This window comes from Ovis aries, chromosome 15 (assembly GCF_016772045.2).
Source record: "Ovis aries strain OAR_USU_Benz2616 breed Rambouillet chromosome 15, ARS-UI_Ramb_v3.0, whole genome shotgun sequence".
Classification (NCBI taxonomy): Eukaryota; Metazoa; Chordata; class Mammalia; order Artiodactyla; family Bovidae; genus Ovis; species Ovis aries.
Window position 1 is genome coordinate 4791555 of NC_056068.1, and position 15305 is coordinate 4806859.

At 37.4% G+C, this 15305-nt stretch overlaps 1 protein-coding gene across 2 annotated transcripts in view; it reads right to left on the bottom strand.

The window, feature by feature from the left end:
- DYNC2H1 (dynein cytoplasmic 2 heavy chain 1) overlaps positions 1 to 15305 on the bottom strand; it is a 388746-nt gene that overhangs the window by 18478 nt on the left and 354963 nt on the right. For both annotated transcript variants that reach the window (XM_060399635.1, XM_004015967.6), the window contains exons 86-87: positions 12657 to 12766; positions 9539 to 9620 (exon numbers count right to left, since the gene is read on the bottom strand). In XM_060399635.1, the coding sequence (XP_060255618.1) occupies positions 9539 to 9620; positions 12657 to 12766 (192 nt within the window). The remainder of the gene's footprint in view (positions 1 to 9538; positions 9621 to 12656; positions 12767 to 15305) is intronic.

Below are 15305 nucleotides of genomic sequence, written 5' to 3' on the forward strand. Positions count from 1 at the left end.
CTGCCATTATAGTGCTATCATCTGCATATCTGAGGTTGCTGATATTTCTCCTGCGATCCTGATCTCAGCTTCTGACTCAGCCAGCCTAGCATTTCACAAGATGTACCTTGAGTGCGTGTGTGCTCAGTGGCTCAGTCGTGTCTGACTGTTTGTGACCCTTTGGACTGTAGCCCACCAGGTTCATCTGTCCAAGGGATTTTCCAGGCAAGAATACTGGAGTGGCAACTGGACAAGGGGACAAGTGACAACTGGAGTTGTCATTTCTTATTCCAGGGGCTTTTTCTGACCCAGGGTTTGAACCCATGTCTCCTGCATTGGCAGTGGATTCTTTATCACTGAGCCACCTGGGAAGATCGGATGTACTCTGCATTTAAGTTAAATAAGCAGGGTGATAATCACAGCCTTGTCATGGTCCTTTCCAAATTCTGAACGAGTCCGTTGTTTGATGTCCATTTCTATTGCTTCTTGACCCGTATATGGGTTTATCAGGAGACATGTAAGGTGGTCTGATACTCCCATCTCTTTAAGAATTTTCTATGGTTTGCTGTGATCCACACAGTCAAAGGCTTTATGGTAGTCAATGAAGCAGAAACAGACATGTTTCTGAAATTCCCTTGCTTTCTCCATGATCCAACAAATGCTGGTGATTTAATTTTTCAATATGCATATACAGGGATATAAACTGAGATCTATATTGAGCTTTCAGCTCAACTGGTCTCTACAGAAATTTGTAAAACTAGTCTCCACTGATAGCATCACAACTTGACGATGTAATATGTATGTTGTTGTAGTTATGTCACTAAATTGTGTCCGATTCTTTGCAACCTCATGGACTACACAGCATGCCAGGCTCCTCTATCCTCCACTGTCTCCCGGATTTTGCTCAAGTTCAATTGAGTTGGTGACACTCTCTAACCAAGTCATCCCTACCACCCGCTTCGCCTTTTCCTCTTTTAAACAGAGGGTTGGTGGGGTGTTAAATACTGTCCTTTAGAGCCTTATTTCAATAACTGAAGCTACTGATCATGTAGTTGCTTGATCTGACACATGGGAGACATTCTTGGTCCCATCTCCTGAACTTCCGATATACTGTCAACTACCAATGGCTGCCACCACCTTTAATCAAATCCTCTAAATTTGTCCTTTTCTCTCTCATCCTCTATCATTCTCAAACTGCAGAATTTAAAGAAAATTAAAACATGGAGTTTCAAAAAACAATATCTATTGTTTATATAATAAAATGATAATATTGATACATCAGAGATTGGAGCGGTATCAACAAATGGTACCCTGTTTCATCTGCAATTCTGCATCAATGGAATGAGAAAAAGCAGAGGCCTAAAATACTACTTTTTTTTCCTAGAAAAAGATAGTTTGATGGATGTGATAGATCTCCAGGCAAATGTACTTGCTGATACTAAACACAAGAATTTTGGAAGGCTTAACTCCTAGTTATGACAGTACTATGCTAAGGAGCCAGCTACACCAGATGCAGGGACTACCTTGAAGGGGCGGAGCAGAATATGTAACCCAAGAGAAAAGCATAGGAAGGCAGAGTATTCAGCCCTGGGTTCCTGACTCAAACTCATAATCAGATAAAGTGACACCTTTCCTGGAAAGGGAGGAGTCAGGTAGAAGGTAGAGAGCGTCTAGGAGTATGAACATTAGTAAACATCCCTCCATATGGAAAAACTACAGGAAAGGGAAATAAAAGTTTTCCTCTAATATCATATTTAAAATACTTGGAAAATTGCCTGATATACAATAAGTGCTCAATATGTATTAGCTATTACTGTTCATTTAAGCTAATCCATCTACTAGTTTCTAGACACTGAGAATTATTTTATATAGTGCATCCATTTAAATAAGACAAAATAAAGGTTTTATTGGAAATTATTTGGATACCAGCAAATCTGGAAAACTCAGCAGTGGCCACAGGACTGGAAAAGGTCAGTTTTCGTTCCAATCTCAAAGAAAGGCAATGCCAAAAATGCTCAAACTACCACACAATTGCACTCATTGTACATGCTAGCAAAGTAATGCTCAAAATTCTCCAAGCTAGGCTTCAACAGTATGTGAACTGAGAACGTCCAGATGTTCAAGCTGGATTTAGAAAAGGCAGAGGAACCAGAGATTAAATTGCCAACATCCGTTGGGTCATAAATAAAGCAGGAGAATTCCAGGAAAACATCATTCTACAGCAGAGGTGACCTTGATTCTGTAACAAACAGTGGTATGAAATAAAAAGATGAACTTGATTTAGATGTGAAGAGACATGAGGCACACAATAACCAAACACAGTGTCTGGACTTGGACCTGAATTTGAACACACTATTGGAAATCATTTTTTTTTTTTTTTAGACAGTGGTAAATATTGCTGTGAACTGGCTATTAAATGATGCCAAGGAAATATTGTTAATTTTTTATGTGTGATAATATATTACATTTATATAAGAAAATTTTTTTTGAGAAATGGAGAAGTAAAATACCTGGACTTTGCTTTAGCAAAGACAATAAAAAAAGAGAAAAAGAAGAAATATCTCTAAATTTTGAAAACTTTGAATATGGAGATTCATTTCACTATTCTTTCCTCTTCTGTATTTGTTTGTAATTGCTTAATAAGAAAAATAACTAAAAATGATTGGGAATAAACTTGAATGCCAGAAAATGTTTAATTTTCTCTAAGGAATTACCTTCTCTGTCTAGAGCTACTGTCCAATACAGTAGCCAAGGTCACATATGCTACTGAGCACTTGAGATGTTACAAGTCTGAAATGAGATGTGCCATAAATACAGAATATATGATGGATTTCAAGGACTCTGTATAAGAAAAGAGAAAGTAATATGTTATTCATAATTTTAAAATATTTATTACATTCTGAAACAACAATATGTTGTATATATTAGGTAAAATAAAATAACACTAAAAATATTTTTATGTTTCTTTTATATTTCTAGTGTCACTACTAGAAAATATAAAATTATGTATGCGGCTTGACGTAGGTTGAAGAAAGGAGCATATGCTAGGGAAAGTTATATTCCAGAAAGAAATACAAACAGGTTTCTTAGAAGTTTTTGAAAGCTGGGGAAGGACTAGAACAGTTAATGGAACTTAGTACACAATCCCAGCACTTGGAATTTTTTTCAATAAGGTGTCAAGTAAAGTCAGAGATTTTAGAGTAGAGACACATCCCAAACAGGAAATTGCAGCCAGTTCTCAGCCTCCTGCTATATTTGGAGGGCATGAGAAGATAGCATTAAGTTGGCCAGGCTATGAAACAGTATAGTCAACGACGAATTAAAAGCCTTTTACTTTTCTTTCTGAGAGTTTGTATCTATTTAGTTCTTTTTGGCAGTGCTGGGTCTCCGCTGCCGCCTGGGCTCTGCTCTAGCTGTGGCAAGCGGAAGCCACCCTCTCCTTGTGTTGTGCAGGCTTGTCACTGCAGCGGCTTCTCTTGTTGCAGAGAATGGACTTGAGAGAGCGTGGGCTTCAGTAGTTGCGGCACGTGGGATCAGTAGTTGCAACTCCCAGGCTCTGCAGCGCAGGCTCAACAGTTGTGGTGCATGGGCTTAGCTGTTCTCTAGCATGTGGGATCTTCTGGGATCAAGGATCAGACCTGTGTCTCCTGCACTGGCAGGCAGAGTCTTTATCACTGAGCCACGAGAGAAGCCTCTGAAAGCCCATTAAACTGGCGTAAATATAATAAGACGCTCAAAGCACTTAATGCTATGAGAATATCAGATTTAAAACCATTGATTGCTGCAGTCACTTGAATTTCTAAGAAAAATAATTTTTTGTTGACCTAGTTTTATATCACATTATCTTGGAAACACCAAATCATTTTAGAGATTGACTTTCAGAGAAAATCATATTGCTAAGCATTCTTAAAAGTTCCCCCATGATTTAAAAATAATATCTACTTGATGATGACAATATAAGGATATTCACATTAAGTGCTCAGTTTTAAAAATGAAAACTATCAGAAATATATGTCTTAAAATGACAAAAGTAAACAAGTGCGACCTCATTAAACTTAAAAGCTTTTGCACAGAAAAGGAAACTATAAGCAAGGTAAAAAGACAAGCCTCAGAATGGGAGAAAATAATAGCAAATGAAACTGACAAAGGATTAATTTCCAAAATATACAAGCAGCTCATACAACTCCATACCAGAAAAACAAACAACCCAATCAAAAAGCGGGAAAAAGACCTAAAGAGACATTTCTCCAAAGACATACAGATGGCTAACAAACACATGAAAAGATGCTCAACATTGCTTATTATTAGAGAAATGCGAATCAAAACTACAATGAGATATCCCCTCACACCGGTCAGAATGGCCATCATCAAACAGTCTACAAATGATAAATGCGGGAGAGGGTGTGGAGAAAAGGGAATGCTCTTGCACTGATGGGAGGAATGTAAATTGATACAGCCACTATGGAAGACGGTATGGAGATTCCTTAAAAAATCTAGGAATAAAACCACATGTGACCCAGCAATCCCACTCCAGGGCATATACCCCGAGAAAACCAAAATTGAAAAAGACCAAAATTTTAAATGTATCCCATTGTTCACTGCAGCACTGTTTACAATAGCTAGAACATGCAAAAAACCTAGATGTCCATAGATGGATGGATAAAGAAATTGTGGTACATATACACAATGGAATATTACTCAACCATAGAAAGGAGCACATTTGAGTCAGTTCTGATGAGGTGGATGAACCTAGAACCTATTATACAGAGTGAAGTCAGTCAGAAAAAGAAAGAAAAATATCTAGATTCTGTATATATTCTAATACATATATACAGAATCTAGAAAAATGGTACTGAAGAATTTATTTACAGGACAGCAGTGGAGAATCCCAGGGACGGGGGAGCCATCTATGGGGTCGCACAGAATCGGACATGACTGAAGTGACTTAGCAGCAGCAGCAGCAGTGGAGAAACAGACATAGAGAATAGACTTAGGGACACGGGGAGAGGGGAGGAGAGGGTGAGGTGTATGGAAAGAGTAACATGGAAACTTACATTACCATATGAAAAATAGATAGGCAATGGAAATTTGCTGTATGTCTCAGGAAACTCCAACAGGGGCTCCGTATCAACCTAGAGGGGTGGGCTGGGGAAGGAGATGGGAGGGAGGTTCAAAAGGGAGGAGATGTATGTATACCTATGGCTGATTCACGTTGAGGTTTGGCAGAAAAGAGCAAAATTCTGTAAAGCAACTATCCTTAAATTAAAAAAAAAAAGAGGTCCTGTCACTGAATACTGGTTGGTCTATTTGAGTGGAAAGATGAAGAGAGAGAGGTTGTATTTTGTATTTTCTTCTGGACTGTAATTATCATATTTGGTAGACATAAGGCTATAGTAATGCTAATAAATGATTTCAAAATGTCAGTTAAAAATAAAAGAATTATTTAAAGGTTTTTTTTTTTTTTAAAGTTTTCCACTGCTGGACTGATAAGCTACAACTGGCAGCTCACACTCATTTGGGGAAGATGTGTCGGAAGCTTGTAACTCCTAATTCTAATGAGCCCATTCTCCTCATGAAACCTCAAATGTCTAAATCTCCAATTTCCTCATTGTTTTAACTTTTATTTCCTGGTAAGCTCTAAAAGAGAGGGAGTTGAAATACAAATAGTAGAACCACCTGGTAAATGGGCCAACCCTAGCCTGGCATGAAGCAGCCAAATGACCTGGCAAGCACAAGTGGCTTTAATATGCTACTAGGTCCCAAAGTAGCAGCAGCTTTCAGGCATCTCAGAGAACCATGCATTATTAACAAGTGTATAATGTGTTTAATAAGCCTGATTTGCCAAGGTAGAAGACTTGATTTTGCCCTTTGTGTTTGGCGGCATTGGCAGTCAAGGAGGGAACTGGAAGTGGCCCAGGTCTGCCAGAGCCAAACTTTCACAGCCTTGGGCATGCAGGCTGAACAGGTGTGTGATGTGATGCATTTTCTAGTACTAAGTTTCACAACTGCTGTTAACAAATAACAAATCAATAATGGAAGTGAGGAAATTTTAGAGGGCCATGTTCAGGATCTAAAAAAATCAATATACATACATATTATCTTAAGCAGGTCTAAGGGGTTTGAGATATTGATTGATGTGGGAACTATAGCCTTGCTTAAAGATTTCACTAGTTGAATTCAGTCTAGGGTGGTAGAGACTGAAAAAATATAAAGCCAGTTAAGTTTTACAGTGACAGTAAAATTTAAACATAATTCAAATTCAAAATTTTCCTATCAAAACAATCCTTTCATTGAAAATTTAATTAAAAGGAACCTAAATCAATTATTTAAAACTTACTGATTATGCCAACTGCAGTGAGGGGCTGCAGTTATAACTATAAAAAGTTATAAAAACTTTTTATCTGAGAAATATAAACTGCAGGTAAGAAATTAGGAAATATGCTCCTATTGTTTACATGAATGAGGGGACAGAGAGGAAAAATTCTGTTGAAGCAACTCAAATCCCGTATGAAAGGATGTTTTTCTTAACTTAAAGTTTAAGACATAATTCTATAAAACTTATTCCTAAACATACTGACCAACAAATATTTTAGTTTTTAACAATAAAGTTGCTTTTATAAATGTCAAATGAAAAATGAAAGAATTCTGCTTCACTAGATAAAAGCAGAGAACTTTATACTAAAACATACTTTTGTTTCTGATTAAAAAAAAACACATACTGCCTAATAAAACCTAATCCAAACTAGAGAAATAAATAAAAACATACACACAAATATAGGTTTTCAGAGACCTTGTAATAAACATGTCAAGGAAATTATTATTTATATCCATGATAAAAAAGACAACAAAGGCTCAGACTGCTCTATTAGTTACTTTAAAAAGTCACATGGCTCTGTTGGGTGACTTAAGATCAGAATTGTGTTTTACTATCAACCTTCCCCCCTCCCATTTATAAAAGAAAACATATACACTTGGGATTTTCTGATTGTAGATAATTTTATTTCATTTTGTAAGAACAGGGGGATAATAGTTCAGGAAATATGAATACACCTTGACACAGAATTAAATAAAATTTGTTTCTCTTGTTTTTTATAGCAGTCTACCTAAATAATGATGCTACATTCTATGTGTATGCTAAGAGACCACACAATCAGGTAAGTGCATGATTCATGGGTTTCCTCCTTCTCCTTACTGACCAGGCGACAGTTTATGTGTACCAATAATAATTAAGGTAGCTTTTCTGAGCTACAGGTTAAGGTTAAGATGCAAAGGATGAACAAGAATCTGCTAATTCTGCTTCAAGGGAGAATGTTTTTGTAACCTATAAAGCCAAAAGGGAAAGACCTAACTTATTGTCAATGATCAAATTTCTGGCTCACTATACCATTACAGTTGATTTTGCTGCTGAAGGCAATGGCACCCCACTCCAGTACTCTTGCCTGGAAAATCCCATGGACGGAGGAGCCTGGTAGGCTGCAGTCCATGGGGTTGCTAAGAGTCGGACACGACTGAGCGACTTCCCTTTCACTTTTCACTTTCATGCAGTGGAGAAGGAAATGGCAACCCACTCCAGTGTTCTTGCCTGGAGAATCCCAGGGACGGGAGAGCCTGGTGGGCTGCCGTCTATGGGGTTGCACAGAGTCGGACAGTTGGTGTTAATAAGGCCTACTACAGTATCTCTCCTATTGTTGGTCCGCCACTCAACAATCCAACTAGAATATAATTGAGTATTTATTATGTATGAGGTATTGTTGGAGGTATTTGAGAAACAAGAAAACTGAAAAAAAAAAAAGACTATTCTCATGGGGCTTATATTCTAGTAGAGTAAGACAAACAACAAATATAATAAATTATATAGTATGTTAGAAAGTAGTAGTGATATGAAAAGAAAATCATTGACCTGGAAACTAGGATTATGAAACAGAATTTCTGATAGGTCAGTTGCCTAAGGTTAACTAAGTTAAAGAAATATAGTCTTGCATTAATTGTGTGTGTGTGTGTGTGTGTGTGTGCGCACGCGCACGTGCACATGCTCAGGCATGGCCGACTCTTTGTGACTCCATGGACTGTAGCCTTCCAGGCTCCTCTTGTCCATGGGATTTCTCAGGCAAGAATATTGGAATGAATTGCCATTTCCTCCTCCAGCGGATCCTCCTGACTCTAGGATCAAATCTGCATCCCCTGGGTCTCCTGTGTTGCAGGCAGATTCTTTACCCACTGAGTCATCGGGAAAAGCCCTTACATTAACTTTAACTATATGTTAAAAACACTGAACTAGATGCGGAAGATCTGAAAATAGATAAGACAGTCTTTGCCTCCGATGACATTACTCTCTCAGATGACATTACTCTCTCATAAGACAGACCAATATAGATATATAGAGATAACCACACTAAAACATGCGGCATCACGTACTGCTGTTCAGTCACTAAGTCATGTCTGACTCTTTGCGACTCTAGGAACTGCAGTGTGCCAGGCTTCCCTGTCCTTCACTACCTCCCTGAATTTGCTCAAACTCATGTCCACTGAACCAGTGATACCACCCAACCATCTCATCCTCTGTCGTCCCCTTTTCCTCTTGACCTCAATCTTTCCCAGCATCAGGGTCTTTACCAGTGAGTCAGTTTTTCACATCAAGAAGGCAATTCTATGTGTGAGAATGTGAAAGGGGAATGGTAGAGACGTGAAGAAGACAACGTGGAAGAAGGCTGGAGTTGCTGGGGAAAGGATTTCATTAGTTTTGTCATTATATTTGAATGGATATTATTATCTATTATTGCAAGAGTAATGAATGTACTTTTAGCAGTAAAGCTGCTATGAAAATTTATATGGCAAAAGATGGTTTAACTTTTTTTACTATGGTAGGTTTGATTTTAGCAGACACCTAATGCATTAACAAACTGTAAACTATCTAAGGACAAGATTTAATTTAAAATGTTAATATACATTTACACGTACTTTGAAAGTGAAAGTGACAGTAGCTCAGTCATGTCTGACTCTTTGCGACCCCATGGACTATAGTCCATGGAATTCTCCAGAACAGAATATTGGAGTGGGTAGCTTTTCCCTTCTCCAGGGGATCTTCGCAACCCCACATTGTGGGTGGATTCTTTGCCAGCTGGGCCACAAGGGAAGCCCAAGAATACTGAAATCGGTAGCCTGTCCCTTCTCTAGTGGATCTTCCCGACCCAGGAATCAAAGTGGGGTCTCCTGCGTTGCAGACGGATTCTTTACCAACTGAGCTATCACATTCTTTATTGTACAGCAAGTATTTATTAACTTGAATGTTAGAAGAGGTAATATAACAACTTCAAGATTCATATCATTTTTTAATGAGTTATATTATCAGATATGTTATATTCCTAATATTCTTATTTTGTATTAGAACAGGTTGTATTTTGTACAGGTTCATGTTAAATCTTAACTTACTTTGATTTTTCACATCACAGGTAATACAATCTATCTCTGGTGACTTTGAGACTGGAGGAGAATTTTTTTTATCATAGGTGGTACTTATATAATCTTTGACTCAGATAAATATCTAAATTCAGTCTCATACCTTAATTTGAAGCTTTGCTTCTTGTAGGCGACCTTTCCATGATGCCACAAATTTGAGGCTATCCACAGAACAGACCATAGCTCTGTAAAAGTGAAATGTCAAATGTCAGAAAGCAATAATTTTCAGGAGCTATAGAATATATTGACTATCACCCTTAATGCAGCTATATGAGGGGGTTTCAATAAATGTTTACCAGCTCAACTGAAATATTGATATTTATAATAAGATCTCAAGGTGAAACCAATCTGAAGATCCCCTAAAGCACAAAAAACAACTACATTTTTTCCCAGTGTATTTTTGGAAGTGTCTCTTTCATTACATTCCAACTTAAAAATTACAGACTATATATGACATGATAATCCATATTTGTTTTAAAACAGTTTGATATTAACCATCAAATACTGTTTTCCACCAAGAAGCCTAGTCAGCATTGTCTAAGAGGAATTTCATCTACAAAAAAGATGAAAATATTTTCATTCAGTTCAAAATGGCAGCCACTACTCACATGCGGCTTTTGAGAACGGCAATTGTGGCTAGTATATTGAGAAATCATATTTTTTCTTTGACCTCTTTCTTATGGGATTGTTTATTTCTTCTGATATTAAGCTGAACAAGCTGTTTATATATATATTTTGGATACTGACCCCTGGGCCATTATTTCCTGCATTCCATTTTGTTGATGGTTTTCTTTGTTGTACAAAAGCTTTTAAGCTTAACGAGGTCCAACTTGTTTGAGACCGTCTGTGCTTCCTATACTTGGATATCTATTTCCTCTTTCAGGTTTTTGAAATTGCAGCATAATTTCCTCAAATACATTTCCATTCTTCTCTCTTCTCCTTCTGTAACTAATATAATGTAAAAGTGAGGATACAATGTTCTCAGGGATATTTGTTTCTTGAATTGCTTTTTTGTTTTCCTTTCTGATGTTCTGAATGAATGATTTCCATTATTCTATCTTCCAGATTGCTTATTTGTTCCTCTGTATCAGTTAGTCTGCTCTTCATTCCTTTTAATGTTTTTTTTTTTTTATTTCAGCTATTTAATTATTTATTTTTGACTGGGTCTTTATATTTTCTGGTTCCTAGTGAAGAAGCTCATCTTTTAGATCAATTCCTTTTCCTAATTCAGTTAACATTTTCACATCCAATATTTCTAATAATTTATCTAATCAATTGTTTATTTCTTTCATGATCTATTTTTTTCAGGGGTTTTCTCTTGCTTTTTTCAGTTAGGAGTAGCTCCTCTGGCTTTTTCATTTTACTTACTGTTCTCTGCCTCTATGAATTTAGGTGAAACAGTTATTTATTACATCTTATAGGGGTATTCTTATGTGGGAGTATCTTGATGTAGACCCCATGTGCTCAATGCATTTGATGGGAGAGCTAGATCTGATGTGGGTGCCAGTCACGTCTTTCCTCAGAGTGTGCTGTCAGCTATCACTTTGGTAAGGCTTGAATCTGAAGACAGAGTTGGCCCGGGGTGTGAGGCAAAACTTCCTCTCTGGTCAGTGGCCATCCCCGCCCTATTAAAGGAAGGGTCTGATCCTCTGTGGCTGGAGTGGAAGATCTGTGCATCAGGCATGAGTTGGCTCCATTTTCCATTCAGTGTATGTCTTCCCCTCTCCCCACACCAGGAATTTTGTCCCCGGAGGGGAGTGCTGAAGCAAGTGAGGTTCCTGTGCATAAAGCTGCCCAGTGTGCTTACTGTGTAGGCATCCGTGGTTCCGCTCAGATACAGCACATGGTCAAGTCTTTCCCTGCTCACATCTGCCCAGCTCCAGCGCTGTGCTGAGGCATGGACTGAGTGAGGCCAGAGTGTTTGCTTAGCTTGGGCTGTGGCGTGTGATGGGGTGGTTGCAGCAGACCGTGCATCCGCTGCAGCAGCCCTCTCTTTGCCCCCGTGGTGGGGGCAAGGCCTCTGTGTCTCTCACAGCTGATCACATCTTCAACACCCTCTATGTTCCACAGGGGAGGCGGGCCTGTGTGGTTTTCCTTCACCTCTGTGGGGTGGGAAGTTAAGCTGTAGGATACAGTAGCCACTCTCATAAATTCGGGATGCTTCTGGGGTACCACTTGAGTAGGTGCCAACAATGGCCACCAAAGACCCCCCAGGGTCCAGCTCAGGACCGAGTCCCCTCTGCCTCCTAAGGCACAGTCTTTTCCCAGGTCCTGGTCATCTCAGATCCAGGGCCACACTGTGGCATGGAGCACGTGGGGCCAGAGATTTGCTTGCCTCAGGCCGGGGCGTACGATGAAGCAGCCATGGGAAGCCCTGCAGCTGCTCGAGCAGACCTCTGTCCACCCTGCCTCAGGGCTAACCAGTGTGCACACACTTGTCTTGCATGGAGTCCCGCCTCCCTCATGCTTTCTGTCTGTCCCAACAGTCCTCCAGCCAGCAAAGAGGGTTTGCCTCCTCCATGCAGGACCCCGGGAATGGGATGCCCAGTCTGTAGTTTGATGTAGTATGAGGGTCTGCCCATAAAATCCCCTTTTCCCCGAGTCTCCTTTTCAGGGTCACAGGTCCTGACTTGATTGCTTTTCCTTCCTTCCTACACAATTATACGTTTTTGGTTTTTTTTTTCCTTATAGCCTTGATTATAAAGGAGTTCTTCTATCAGTTTCCAGTGAGTTTTCAGTGAGAATTGTTCGACACATAGATGTATTTTTGAAGTGTTCATGGGGGGATGTGAGGTCCACATCCTCCTACTCCACCATCCTGGGTCTCCTTGCTGCTGCTGCTAAGTCACTTCAATTGTGTCAGACTCTGTGTAACCCCATAGATGGCAGCCTTAATCCTATTTAATTTTAATTCATTAGAATTTAAATAGCTCTATTTGACTTCCGCCTACCATACTGGACACAATAAGTCTAGAAAGATAAATGACCAAAATGTTAAAAATTAGAGTTTGTTTATTTGAATTCTAATTAAAAAATCACTTCATTTTTCAAAAGCAATGCTCTCTAAAAGTTAACTGTTATTAACAGTAAAGTACTACGAAATAACACAACTATTTGGATTTAACAATAAATTTATTTCTTGACAATCAAGCAAATGTGATCAGAAGTGAACAAAGCGTACAATTAACCTCTCAGACAAATAAGTACTTCACTCTATTTACCTGGCAGTTTCCTGGCGAAGAGCGTTGAGAAACGTGTCTGGACGGAAAAGTTCTGATAGGTCAAGTGTGTCAGAGAGAAGAGTCTGTTTTTCAGCTCTCTCTACCCAGTTCTAGAAGGAGGGAAATACACAAAAACACGTTTAAAAACTTTGCAGATTTGAAAGATAAAGATCTATTAAAGAATAACTATGCAGAAATCATTTTCAATGAGGAAGTTATGTAATTTCCAAATGCTCTGAAATGATGTGTAGGGATAAACTTCCACTGTATGTTATGAAATCTACTGTAGCTTTGGGCATAAAATCCATCTATCACACAAAAAAACTTCTCTGTACAACCTTTTGTCAGTACTTAGTGTTAGTTGCTCAGTTGCGTCCAACTCTTTGCGACCCTGTGGACTGTAGCCCACTAGGCTCCTCTGTCCATGGAATTCGCCAGGCAAGAATACTGGAGTGAGTTGCCATTCCCTTCTCCAGGGGATCTTTTTGTTAGTAGAGATCTACTCAGAATAAAAAGTGCAAAATATGACATTTAATCTTATATATGGCATTTAAGTCTGGACTAGTACTTCTACTGATGACTCACCTTTCAAAGTGTGCTCTGGAGATACTTAGTATCTAGGTCTAAAACTAGAGTTCCCAAGGTTGCTAATTCTTGGCAAGGCAAACTGGATTTGTGTTCCAGATTTAATTGTAAATTTGCCATTTTACTAAATCAAGTATTACAGTGGAGAGTAATGTCCAAGAAAAAATAATTTTTTTTTGTTTAAACAGGTTTTTTTTAAAATAGTCTTCTCTACTTATCTGCCACTTTGTAAATCAATTTATACTCCATTTGGAGAAAGAAACATTATCATAAAGTATGTTTGATAAGTATAATGAAAGATTGATATTTGGAACAAATAAAAACAACAAAGTCATGTCCAAATTTGTTATATTCTTTCCATGTATTGGCCAATTTTATGCTTACCACAGTCCTGAAATTGGTTAATATCCCCATTTTACAATCAGAAAATGGAGGCATGGTGAGGTTAAGGGTCTTGCCCAAAGTCATATAGTGTTGGAGTCAGATAATAAACTCAGATGATTTGTTTCTCTGCAATATTTCCTGGTGGTACTATTGTACCTTAAGAGATAGAGAGCTTTACTGACAATTTCTTAATCAGTTTGCTATTTCAGCTGGTACACAGAGATGGTACCACAGCAACTTTCAGAACTCTCATCTACTCAGTAATTAATTTTGCATGATTTATAAAGTCTAGGAAAGTCCCCCTCCACTGGGACCACTCTAGTATTCTTGCCTGGGAAATTACATGGACAGAGGAGCCTGGTAGGTTACAGTTTATGGGGTTGCAAAGAGTCGGACATGACTTCGCAACTACAAGATTATTGTGCAGTCAGGCTGTGTTTCATGTCCTATAACACTCTGTTATCCATATAAGCATTTATATCTGTCAGCAGGTCTAGAATAGGAGAAATTAAAATCTCCAAAGCTAGTGTGCTTGCATTAATTAATATCTTCATGCATTTAACTACTATTCCCACCTTACAACGAGTAGCAAAAATGTTCCTATGTCCATCCTACCAATTGATACTATGTTGATTTTATAATTAGAAAAGACTATTTTTCTTTTAAATTTTTGTTGGAGTATAGCTGATTTATAATGTATAATGTTGGATTAGTTTTAGGTGTACAGCAAGGTGAATTCTTACACATATACTATGTATATCCACTCATCTGTTTTTAGATTTAAAAAAACATAGACTTCACAAGTTATTACTAAAAAAGACATATACAGAATATCTGATGAAAATATGTTCAGAACTAATTATGTTAATGGTTAAATTTATGATTTTGGACTACTACTCATATAAAGTTAATTATGAGGAATTATTTAAAATTTCAAAACATGTGTTACTAAAATAAATCATTCAATCAAGACAAATTTACAGATAAATCAGTTACCTATTTGGGAGGAAAACATTCTGAATTAAAATAAAGCCTAAAACCTAGATTCATTTCTATTCTATATTCCTCAACTCCCCAAACTATAAATAGATATATACATATTTTTTAAAATATAGAAATGATTAAAAAGATATCTCTTTAACAAAGTATAATTACTTTTTCTTAGATATTATCCTTTTAATAATGACATTTTAAAATAACAGTCCATAAATTGGATATACCATAAAGCATTTATTTTTCAATAAAATAATTTATAATTACATATAACAAAGATCATTTATTCCTTGTCAAATATTTTATATCTGCCTTCTATTTTCATTATCTAACCACAGACAACAAATTATGCTTCCATGACCCATTTTTATTGTAAATATTAATTTCTATTATCTTAAAACAACTATTTAAAAATAATCACTTACTGTATAAATATATCAAATTATACTATTATTTCAAAAAATCCTTTAATTTTGAATTCAAAAACTCCAAGAGTTGTTGCTAACAATGGATGTGCATATGTTCAAATTAATTAAAATTTAGAGTGTGGCTGATAATCAGAATTTTACTTCATTAAAGTTTCAATTAAAGTAATTAGTCAAGAATAAGCTTCTTTAGTAAAAAGTTTTTATTAATCTATAGTAAAAATAACCTGTTAGTCTATTAAACTTAAACTAAAGCAAAAGT